The sequence below is a fragment of the Pogoniulus pusillus genome, chromosome Z (assembly GCF_015220805.1).
Source record: "Pogoniulus pusillus isolate bPogPus1 chromosome Z, bPogPus1.pri, whole genome shotgun sequence".
Taxonomy (NCBI): domain Eukaryota; kingdom Metazoa; phylum Chordata; class Aves; order Piciformes; family Lybiidae; genus Pogoniulus; species Pogoniulus pusillus.
Window position 1 is genome coordinate 50,279,251 of NC_087309.1, and position 12,620 is coordinate 50,291,870.

A 12,620-nucleotide genomic window follows, 5' to 3' on the forward strand; every position below is an offset into this window, starting at 1 on the left:
TCCAGAGAGGTGTTTCTGCCACTTTACTCTGCTCTGGTGAGCCCTCACCTGGAGTACTGCATCCATCTCTGGAGCTCTCAATACAGGAAGGACGTGGAGCAGATAGATTGAGTCCAGAGATTGGCCACAAAAATGATCAAGGGATTGGAACACTTCTGCTGTGAAGACAGGCTGAGGTAGCTCAGATTGTTCAGCTGGAGAACAGAAGGCTCAGGAAATACCTTAAAATAACCTGCCAGTACCTGAGGAAGGCCTGCAAGAAGGATGGAGAGAGACTGTTCACAAAGGACTGTGATGCTAGGACAAGGGGCAATGGCTTCAAACTAGAGAACAGCAGATATAGATTGGATGTTAGGTAAAAGTTCTTTATTGTGAGAGTAGTGTAACACTGGAACATGTTGCTCAGGAAGATGGTTGTAGCCCCATTCTTGGAGATACTCAAAGTGAGGCTTGACAGGGCTCTGGGCAGCCTAATCTAGTTGAGGATGCCCTTGCTTACTGCAGAAGGGGTTGGATTGGGTGACCTTTAGAGGTCCCTTCCAACCCAGGCAATACTTTAAATATGTGATTCTCTGAGTTAAGAGATTGCTGTGTTTTCTTGTAACCAATGAATAACCTTTTCTACTTATCTCCTGTATTTTTTTGAAAGGTATCAGTGCTTTGGTTGAGTTGCCTAAAAATTGTGTTGCGACAGCTGTTGGCAAAGAGCTAAGTGAGTATGTTGCATTTCTGTTAAATGTTTTTATTCCTTTATAACAACTTCTTATCAGAGAGATGTGTGAAGAGCATGTTACTAGAATTGTGTAGGAAGAGTAAATGGTATTAGGGTGTGATTAGCAACCTTCTTTTTTCCCCTTACTTGGCAAAGAGGCAGACAGTGGTAATCTCATTCAGGATTTTTGTTGTGATCTGTATTACAAAACTCTTTAATGTTCTTTGTTATTGTGATTGCCACCTGTGCAGATCAAATTGTGGTGATCTACATCTGTCCTTGCAGAGAAGGTCTGGAACACATTATCTCAGCCATCAGAAGCTAGACTGCTCTAGAGTTTCCTTATCCCAAAATCAGGAATAGAGGGAATTGCTGGTGGTGTTATATTGTCCAAAGCCATGTTGAGACATTATGATGGTTTCTGTTGCATCACTTAGAGATAGGATTTTCAAAGAATAAGGAGCAGATTGAAATTAGCTGTCTTTTGTTTAGACACTGATTACATAATATAAACATCTATCTAAACTTCTTTTGTAGTGCCCTCAAGATATAAAAGGAATTTCAAGATTGGTTAAAATAAAGTCTTTTTTCCTGATGATCTTCTTTGTTAATCAAAAGGATGCAGTAATCTTACAGTAAAAGTTTTTAGATAGTTGAGTTTTACTTTTAGTCCACTTATCTGTAAATATGTCTAATACTTTTCACTTACACTTTCTGCGACTTCTGATGTTGACTGATCCTACAAATTTCTGAGTTACTAGGCTAAAATATTTTATGCTATAGTTGCTGTAGTGAGAAGCTTTAATAATAACATTACTCCCCCCTTTGTTTTTTTGTTTTTGATGTAATAATGCTGTGAGTGGCCATAAATGACTTTGCACATCTCATACTGTCTTACTTATAATATGTTTTACTTTGTCTTTTGGAAAATGGTGGATTTTATTTAAGCATAACTACATTGTATTCAGAATTATGCAGTTTATTTGGACAATTTCTCTATTTATTTGTGAAGTAATTTTTAGGTTAATTGCTTCTGATGACGAATCTGAAGGCTGGAATGTCCAGGAAGTAAAACGCCTTGTTGACCATCAAGATAACATTTTGTCGTTAGTCAGTGTCAATGGTAAGAATTGTCTTGTAATGTTACTGGGTTTGTTAGTTACTAGAGAAGTATTTGAACTGTGAAGCATTTATTGTAACCAAACTCTTATCTGAAGTGAAATTTTGTAACTAGTACATGTGCCTTTCTGTGTAGCTGCAAAGGTAATGAAATGTGAAAGCATAATAGCTTTATTTATGGATTATCAGTGAAATGAAACTAAGCAGGTTATGATACAGAAGAGACAATGTCTTTGATGGGTAGGGAGCTCTGGGTCATCTTCTTGTTGAAGGTCTAAAATGCCTTTTTTCATATTCTCTCTGATTCGTAAAATCATAGAATCAACCAGGTTGGAAGAGACCTCCAAGATCATGCAGTCCAACCTATCACCCAGCCTTGTCCAGTCAACTGGACTGTGACACCGAGTGCCTCATCCAGTCTTTTCTTGAACACCTCCAGGGATGGTGACTCCACCACCTCCCTGGGCAGCCCATTCCAATGCCAATCCCTCTCTCTGGCAAGAACTTCCTCCTAACATCCAGCCTATACCTACCCTGGCACAATTTGAGACTGGTTCCCTTGTTCTATTGCTGGTTGCCTGGGAGAAGAGGCCACCCCCCACCTGGCTACAATGTCCCTTCAGGTAGTTGTAGACAGCAATGAGGTCACCCCTGAACCTCCTCCAGGCTAAACAAGCTCAGCTCTCTCAACTTCTCCTCATAGGGTTTGTGTTCCAGGCCTTTCACCAGCTTTGTTGCCCTTCTCTGGACATGTTCCAGCACCTCAACATCTTTCTTGAATTAAAGGGCCCAGAACTGGACACAGTACTCAAGGTGTGGCCTGACCAGTGCTGAATACAGGGGAAGAACAACCTCCCTTGTCCTACTGGCCACACAATGCCACATACGTGCAGTTTTAATTGCAAAGTAACAAAATTATAGTTATGCAGTTGTGGGCTTGCATTTTTAAAGGCTCTGGAAGATAATGCAATCTCTGCTGCTCATTAGGGCACTGCGGGGTTATTAACTGAAATTTTGTCTACTGTAATACAGATACCAACCCTTTCTACTTTGTTGTTCCCTGTCTCTTAACAGAGCACCACCAGAACCCAGGACCGTTTATTCCTGGTGTGATAGAGGGTATCTGTTTGTCCTTAGTCTTAATTGTGTCAGCCTACTAGGCTGTGGTACAGAGGTAAAAAGGAGCTGAAAAAGAAGAAAACTTAGATACTCTGGTATTTGTTTCTTGGGTTTCATTGTGACTTATTATGCTTTTTGATTATGAACAGCAGCAATATCTGGCTTAGAAAGACAATATACTTCCTGCTACAAGTATTGTTGAAGCAGTCTGTTCTACATGTGAATAACAAATTCATGAGCAGCTAATTCATTCTTGCCTGTTATGGGTTGGAGTGGATCCTTTCCACAATAACTTACTGTATATCTGCCCCAGAGAGCAAATTCACCACAACTCAGGATTTTGAAAGTCAGAAAATGAAATTTCATTTTTACAATTGAACTAAATATGACAGTATAGACAAAAAAAAATCAACCAAAAAACCCACAACAAACTATTACAGAATATAGCAACCTTGGAGAGAGTAGAGATGAAGTAAGCAGCGCAGCAAAGCGAAGCAGCAGGCAAAGCAGCAGTGGTGGGAGAGACAGCAGTGAGAGCAGCAGGAGTGAGAGAGAGAGATACAAGATGTGTTTCCAGATATAAAGTTTCAGTGCTCCAGTGAAATTATATGAACTTATCAATTGTTGCCATTTTATGGCTTGTAGCTGGCATGTTTACCTTTTCACTCGGAAATTCCAGTGATTTTCCATTTTACAATCTAAGTGTCTTAAGTTTTTCTGTTCCTGATTTTTTTTTTAATGTGTAAGCTAGAAATCTATCTCAAATGGCCACATTGCCGTTAACTCATTCGGTTAACTTGCGATCACTGTTTCTTTACTTGGCAAAGACATACTTTGCTGTGTCAGAGTGTTACTAGTACACCTGCTTGTCTGAGGAATAGAAGAGCTTTATGTTTAGGCAACAAATGAAAGTCAAACGCTTGCACATGTGTGACGGTTTGGGTGTTACCCGCCCTTCCTCTCCTGCTTTGCAAAATCACCCGGACTAGACTCATATGAGCTGGAAGTTAAGGAATGAAACTATGTATTTACAGCTTAGCACAATATACAAGCAGATATTTACAATATATACAGCTACATACAGAAATATACAAGTTAAAAGTAATACAGAAGCACAACATCCCTCCCAGAAATCAGAGTCCCTAGGAGGGGCTCCCAACTAGCCTTCCACCTTGTTTCCACCCCTCTACCTTATCTCAGAGTTTGCCTTACATGCAAGGTGAGCTTGGAGAATGAGCAAGGGGGGTTAGAAAGCAGAAGGATTAGTTACACAGCAAAAGTCCAGGGAGAAAGTGCAGGCTCTGACAGAGACCCACGCACTCTGTCTTATCTATGTTTTGTGTTGTTTTTATATATCTCAGCAAGCCTATGAGTGAAGTAGACATCACCCTTGTTTCCTTTGCACACCCTGTAATCTAATTCATCTCACTAAAATATTCCAGTTCGCCTCAAACTAGCACAGTATGTTTCTGGAGATGATCCTTCTCTTTGTGCACTATGACTGAGGAATGTTTTCCTTCCTAGATTTAATTTTATAGTGGACCCCATTTCCTTTTGCCTATCTGAGCTATGGTTGGTAATCAAATGAGTATTTACTCAAAAATCACTCAAAAAGGGAGCGATTTTTCCCCAGTCAGGTGTGTACTGCACATTTTGCATAGCTTTACTTGTTAATGGGTTTTCTTGACTCTCTAGAGTTGTAGGTATGTATGATTTTTTTTTTTGTGTGTGTGTTGAATGCTTTTTGTAATATACAATGCAATTGCTTCTTTTCTCTTCTAGACTTGACTTTTGTGACAGGTTCTCATGTGGGTGAGTTAATCGTTTGGGATGCACTTGACTGGACAAAGCAGGCATCTGAGTGCAACTTCTGGGACTCTGCTGTCCATCCAGATGTACAGCCAGAAATAAAGTTATCTCAAACTCCCAATGAAACTTCCGTTCAACACTTAACATCTGATGAGGAGGTAAAAAGCTTTATGCATAGTAAACTACTTCAGGTGAACTAGCATGACCTTTCCACAGAAGGCCAAGTGTTTTGTCATTTTGTTTTGCTTGTTCTGGTCTAAGAGGCTTCTTTAAAATATGCAAAGCTATTTTTATGGAGTCAACAGTTTTTACATAAAATTTTGGCCATTGAGCTAACTGAAGGTAATAACACATTGGTAGTATGGGGACTAACATAATCAACTGTTATAAAAGCATTTCTTTCAGAGCTATGAGGATTTATTAGTTGTTTACAGTACCACCAGAGAAAAGTAATCAGCAGGTGTGCATTTTGACTGTACATCTTTAATCCTGTAAGTTCTGGAAATGCAGTTTCCACAACAGTATGAACAGTTACAGCTGATAGTACTATGAAGTGAATTAAAGAATAGGCATAGTAGTAAATAAATGCAGCTGCCTCTGTTCAGATGGGCTATACTGAATTGCAAAGAGCACATCTCTAAGCCCAAAATCCATCTACTGTTATTATGCTTTGGAGACAGTCTTAAGAGTTCTTGATCAGAACACTTGAGGAGAACTCAGTTTTGTTCAGGAAACACTAAAAATGCTTAGCTTATTGCTTCCTTTTGTGAAATGTTGCCAACTATTAGGGTGAAAGAGAAGATACTTGCTAGCTAGGGTACAGCAGGGTTCTGGTTTGGAGCCTATTGGCACATTGGTGGGGAATGATAAGAAAGAGATTCCTGAAAATGGATTCAGAGATATGAGCCATGACAAAAGAAAAGGTATGGAAAAACCTCTGTGTAGGCTGTGGGCCCAGTAGTCACCTGATGCAGTGTGTTTGTGAAAAGAACATTCCTAAAACACTGGAGAGGAGTGTGGGTGACAAGAGATGTAGCTGTCTCTAAAGGTGAGAGATGTTTGTTGTGGCTGTATAGTACTAGAAGGAACAAAATTCAGTTCCTGTTCAGAGGAAGTTCTGTAGATAAGCTTAAAAGTGGTTTTACTTTCTGCTTGGAAGCTACAGAAGATATGTTTTAATGGGGGAGAAAAGAATTTTGGAAAGTTCAGAAGTAATTTAAACACTGAGTGTGGAATCTCAGGTTGCTGAAGACTTTCTTCTGTTCTTGGAACTGGGCTAAACAAATTGCTGTGCTGAAGAATTTTGTGTTGTGAGACTTTTGGATGGTGGAAGAAAAAGGTGGCTTTTAGAGATTTGTCCTGAAATAGAAGGTGCTTCTTGGGCAGAGCTGTCTGTATTGTAAAATTTCTACTTAGAAATTGGTGAAGAAATGTATTCTTATAATTACTTTGTTGTACTTCCTTTGGTAACAGGTAACACTGTCCTTCATGTTAAAAGGCAAAACAAAAAAATGGTCATTTCTGTGAGGACCTTTCCCAAGAGGCATGGTAGTTAGAGAAGATGCATTGTTCTAGTTTAACACTGATCTTATAGGCAAAATATAGTTCAGCAACAAATGGGATGGTAAAGGTTCCGCGATATTAGGAGACAATGCTGTGGAAAGCATTTGCTGTCCTGATTCATGTATGTGTTTTTAACTTGTCAGTTAAGACAGATGTACAGTTCATACTTTGTCATCTGTTTCTTTGGAGTCTGAGATGACCAGATTTTGCTCAGGCTTGTGTACATCTGTGGTATGTGAAGAGCATCTTTTCCAAAGCTGTGAGACTATATGAAACTCAAGAGCCTGTCTGAAAGTGGGAAATTGTAAAGAAGAGGAAGGCTGAGATACAGGAGTGGAAGGCTATTGACTTAAGCCTCACAGAAGCCCAGAAAAATAATAAAAATGAACTAAGTGGTGTTTTCTTGATTTGTTAGAGTGCTTCAGAAATACAAGCTTAGTTTCAGAGCTCTTGGAGCTTCCACCACAGATGTGCAAAAGAAATAAAACCCCACCATCCCCACCTCCCAAAGAAAACTCAACAAATACCTGAAAAAGTAGTTCTGAACGTTGACAAAACATCATTTGAATATTGATAAGAAATCTTAGTCAATCTTGGTTACCAGTTTTACAAAATGTTGACAAGTATGAACTGCTTATGAGATGTTAATGTTTGGGCTGTGTAGATGAAAGCAGGCCATTCTGGGGAAAATTGCAGTATACTATCACCTTTAGGTGATCAGTACAAATATGTATTGATTGGAAGCATTTTGCAGTCCTCTGGTACCGAATATTTATCATATTGTCCTGGTTTGAGGCTAGGTAGAATATTTTAATGAGAGAAATTAGACCATTGGTTGTGAAAAGAAAATAATGATGGAGTCTACATCATTGGTTTGCTGAAAGGAATAAAAAGCCAAAACGTAAACAGTTTGTCCCACTTTGTTCTGGGACATTGCTTCCTTTCACTTCCTCCTTCACTCTAGTATCTTCCACTAACCTTGGCTAACCAGAAAACAAGTAAGCTTTGCTGGTTGTTTTCGATTTCTGTCTGATAAGAGAGAGAGAGAATGACCTTGAGCCCCTTCTGGGCAGTTTATTTGTCCAGGAGGGAGTTTGGATTTCTATATTATTTCTAAATTATATATAATTGTAAATGCTTGTGAATATATTGTGTATATATGCTTGCAATTTTTGCCTTATTGTAAATAGAGCTTCATCTTACTTCCAAGCTGTCAGTAGTTTGTGTGGGAAGTTCCTAACTCACCACACATATCTAGGTTCCCATGATTGTACATTGTCCTTCTTGAAATCCTAAGTCATGAGAGAGTTCAGAACTAATGATATCTAAACTGTTGAATACAAAACGGTTCTAGATCTTTGCAACATTGTGTAATACATTTCTGTGAGAATTCCATGTGCAGCTCCAGTTAATATTTCTTTTAATGCCATAAATATGGAGCAGCTTCCTGTATTCTCAATCTTTCTTGATACAAGCAATATTTTAATGTAACAATGTAATATTTAGTTGTAGAAGCCTGTAGATTTCTTGGTATTCTTGGTTTCTGCTTAGATTGTAAGGTGCAGGATGAAAATACAGAAATGAAACAACTACTTACAGGAGGCTATCTCTGATTTACTAAAAAAAAAAAAATCCATCTCTTTTTTTTTTTTCCATATCTTGCTGATTCTTTGCATTTGGGATAAATGAGTACCACAAGGACAGAAACAAGCTAGATAAAGTGGGCTAGATGACGTAATAGTACTGATGGAAATCCATTACATGCAGGGTGATCTTTCAGTATCTGTTTCTGTAAGTTGTTCCATTGAATTTTCTTTCCAGTGTGTGTTTGCTGCTGTTGGGAAAGGCATATATGTATATAATCTCCAAATGAAGCGTGTAATTGCCAGCCAGAGAAATGCTCATGAGTCCTCGGTGCTGCACATTGAGAAGCTTCCCAACAGGTATGAGTCATGGTACATTTTGTTAATGTGGTAAAGAAATACAGAGCTTGGAAGGGTGGCTGGACAGACTGTGTAAAGCTACATTTAATTTTTAGAGCAGGGACTTGATCTTTGGTTTGATCTGCTTTTATAGGATAGAGCTTGTTGATTTGATTCTTGAACATGCACATTGTAATTCAGTGTGGAAAAAAAATACACTTGATGCACAGACTTAAAAGTGTCTTGGCTGTCTTCAGAATCAGATTTGATGATAAAGCACTTTTGTCAGTGTTGTGAAAATGCAACTTAATGACACTTCTGTAAAACAAATAATGTAATTAAATATTTTGCTCTCTTGTTGAAATATCTTGCAACAGTTGAAATGTTCTAACACAAAATAACTTCCAACTTCTGTTCATTAGAACTGAATTTCTATCTGGAACTTATTTTGAGAGCCAAGTTGGAGATTTCGCTGCGTATTTGTAATCCAATAGCTGTGCTGGTATATCACTTTATACTTTTGTTCAGTGAAGCAGAAGTCTTATCAGAAGATAAAAATTAGGGCCTTCTTGAGGTTGTAAAGTTGGACTAGAGGATTTAAAGGTCTCTTCCAACCAAATATATTATGTGATTCTGAAAGTGCATGTGTTTGTTTTTTTTAATAAGAAAAATGCTTTTAGTTAGTAAAAAGTGAGCTTATAGAAGTCAGTTAGTGGAACTGTCTGTGGAGTCTAGACTTGTTAATTATTTTTTTTAATTCACAGAGTGGTATGCTTTTAAAATAGGATTGAAAAAGTGTATTTTTTTCCACTTTTTCTTGTATTGGTCTGTTTTAAGCTTCCTGAAGACCAAAAGCCTAACAGAACAATAGAATAATAGGATGCCTTCCCCCTTTTGGGAAGGAAAGAATTAGGTATAGAGAGTGAAAAGGGGTTAAACACCCAAAAATAGTCTTGCTCTGCTGCTGGCAGGCAAGGCAGCAGAGAGAGAAACAGGGATTTCCTCTGTTTTTATAGGGGGACCAGACAGGAAGTGACAGTGAGCTAACCACTGCACGAGGGGTCAGGTTCAGGCTATCTCCAGAAGTGGTTAATCCTTTACAATTCTGCAAATTCATTAGAATTTGTCCTGTTACAAATGCATCTTGTTTTATATGGAATATCTGGATGTCCTGCTACATTTGAGAGTGCTACTAAACTTGTGTAGAACCTGAGGCACTTAGTGCCTCTTACAGAACCACCAGAGGGTGCCTTGGGTGGATAAGTCTCTGTGCTAGTGTTGCTTGTTGACTGTTTTTTTTGCAGGCAGCTGATCTCCTGTTCAGAAGATGGCAGTGTGCGTATCTGGGAGCTCCGAGAAAAGCAGCAGCTACCAGCTGAACCAGTCCCAACAGGTTTGCTAGTAGTGGGTGGTGAGAAGAATGTTTCAAGAAGGATAACTGGAAACCAAATACTCACTATATAGGAGTAGAGATGCCTTGTTAAAAGAGATAATGTATTGTATTCAATGACTAATAACTGGTGTGAGAGGGAAACTGAAAAAGACAAAGGTTAATGGTTTTAAACTATAGGATGGATTCAGACTGGATATAAAGAATAATTTTTTTATGATGAGGGTAGTAAAACGCAGGAACAGAATGCTGAGAGGAGGTAGATGCCCAGCCCGTGGAAATGTTGAAGGCAAGGTTGGATGTAATTCTGAGCAACATGATCTAGTTCAGGATGTCGCTGGTCAATTAAAGGAGTTTGGGCTAGATGACCTTTTAGGTGTCTGTCAACCCAAAGCATTCTCTGATTCTCAGACATGGGTGTAAAAAGGCTTCCAAAGTCTAATATGGGCAATTAGAAGGTCCGTCTGAAGCAGTTTTGTGCATAAAGCTTATTTACAGTTTTGTTACACCAGCTGATAAAACTGTAAAATTGTGACCTCTCCTGACAAACCCTGATCTGCTTACTGTACTGAGAATGCTGATAGTCTGCTGTGCAGCAGTGTTACAGTTGCAGGACCTTGTGAATAAGGCTTAAAAAAAAGCTTGCAAATGAGCAGCTGGCACAAAAATAAAAGTGTTCTCCGCATCTCCTGCTTGAACTTGGAATGATGTTGGGACTCACTTTAAGGCTGTATCCAGCCTCACATACTGGTTCTGGGCATATATCCAACCTCACTTACATGCTGCTTCTGGGCATCACAGGCTTCAGGGCCGGTTGCAAGTAATTTAGGAAGCGTTTTCACCAAATACAGACATTGCCTGTGTACTGCTTGCTGCTCTTCAACCAGGCCAGCAGCTTCCCTGGGCACTGGTAGTCCTGGTCTTGGAGAGTTGCTCTGCAAAATATAGTGTTATGGACTGGAAACTGTAGTGAGCTATTACTCTGTCTGGTGGGAGGTTTTTATGTGTACTGTGAATTCTCATCTGCTTGGCTGTTCATCTGTTGATGGCAAATTTTGCAAATATCTTTTTGTGTGTTCAGTATGGCTGGCGACAGGTGATCTGCACACATCTGCTTCTTACTGTCCCAGGTGCTGTTTGGTTTCATGTTGGAAACTTTAACTTATATAATTGGAGACATTTGAAATAAATTGCATACAGTAGTGGGAAAGGTGCACTGCTAATTTGCTCTATTTTATTGTAAGGAATCTCTGGACTACTTAGTTGTTCATTTCTCCAGTTATTCCCCTTGTTCAAGGCCACGGTCTAACTCACTTGTTGTGTATGCTGATGAGGCTGAGGAAAGGGTCAGGAGCTGCATTGCATTTGGAACCCAGCTCTCTTACTTCTGTCAATATTACTACACAGGTGTTCTGGAGGCTGTGACACGGATGAGTATTTTCTTGCTATCTAAATGGAATGTAGTATCTAAACACTCCTGTTTTTCTGAAGGAAAAAAAAGACAGTGGGCTGTATAAATCCAGACAATTCAGCATCAGAAACTTGCTTGTTACCTCTGTGCCAGCACTCTAATACTTCAGTGCGGAATACAGAGGAGAGTCTTGCACCTCATTTCTCTCCTTTTTACCCAAGTAACAGTTTGGGAGAACAGAGCAAAGGTAATGTCAGTATCTTGCATCTGCCTTTGCTGTTAACTTCAGCAGTCCTTGGATTTCCTGCTAAATCCTTATGTTATCTCATCCAGGGGTGTAGTTCAGCATGTGTGTGAAGTTGCATGTCATAAGGATGAGAGACAAAGTAGCAGTGTTTCCTTCAGCATTCAGATAGTCCAGATGTGGAAGTGTTGTGCAGTACAATGCGTCTCTCACTTTGCTATGCAGACTGTCCTGCTTTTAGATTAGATGACTGCCTAGTCCAAAGGAAATAATTGTATTTGTGATTTTTGCCAAAATGAAAATACTTTTTTTTTCAAGGTTTTTTCAACATGTGGGGATTTGGAAGAGCAAACCGGCAGGCAAACCAAGCTGCTAAGAAGGTGCAAGAGAATACACCTATGTATTTCCTTGAGCTAGTTGGTGATTTAATTGGTCATTCGTCAGCTGTGCAGGTAGGTCAGCTTTAGTAGGAACAAGAAAAAGTTAATTTAACTGATTAATGTAATTTTGTCAGTGTTTCTTAAACAGCTGTAATTTTTGGTTGTCTGGGTCTGGGAATACCTTGCTTGTGCAGTATCCTTAGTGCAGTGTCAGACAGTAGTACATGCTGCCTTAATGAGCTAATGAGAACTCAGACACTAATGCCTGAGGTCTGTATGTGCAGATATACACTCATGCTACAGATAATGGGATTTCACTATAGACTGCAAATGGTACAGCTAGGAACTGTGTATTTGTTCCAGTTTTCATCTTAATTGCACAGTCTAAGCAAGGACTTGTGAAAACCCATTCACTCATTTCACAGTATATCTCTTAAGGCTTACAGCACAAAGGGCTATGGAGATCTTTCAGTATCTTATCAGGTACTATTCTGTACTTCGCTTGCCCGATGGAGTATGTTTTTGTTCTATATGGCATTTTCCCTTTACAGATTTTTATGTTTGACATACCTATTGCAGTAAGGTGCTTTCTTGCAGTGAACTTTCTTACACACTCATGGGGAAAAGGCAGACAGAGAGAAGTAGTGTGATCCTGGAGTGAATTTGCTCCCAAGTATTTCAGAGACTAAGAGGATTTCAGACTGCCATTGCCAAAAGCTGAAAGGTTTACACTAATAGCTAAGATACACCTTTCTGCTGCAGGATTTTCTGACAGGCTTTTAGCTGCTTTTTACCATCTGAAAGACTCTTGAAAGAGGCTCTTTATTATCAGTATGGGAAGTTTCTATCTAAAAAAGAGGACATAGTGTAACTTAGCGAGAGACAAAGAAGGTGAGAAGCATGTACTGGGTCTTAGCTGAGATGCTTCAGATCGAAGGAGTAACTGAGATG

General features: G+C 39.2%; 1 protein-coding gene across 1 annotated transcript in view; it reads left to right on the forward strand.

The window, feature by feature from the left end:
• The window catches only part of WDR41 (WD repeat domain 41), a 30,268-nt gene that overhangs the window by 14,167 nt on the left and 3,481 nt on the right, over positions 1-12,620 (forward strand). Inside the window, exons 7-12 of the mRNA XM_064140617.1 lie at positions 650-712; positions 1,725-1,835; positions 4,733-4,917; positions 8,144-8,265; positions 9,549-9,637; positions 11,608-11,741. Of these exons, the coding sequence (XP_063996687.1) occupies positions 650-712; positions 1,725-1,835; positions 4,733-4,917; positions 8,144-8,265; positions 9,549-9,637; positions 11,608-11,741 (704 nt within the window). The remainder of the gene's footprint in view (positions 1-649; positions 713-1,724; positions 1,836-4,732; positions 4,918-8,143; positions 8,266-9,548; positions 9,638-11,607; positions 11,742-12,620) is intronic.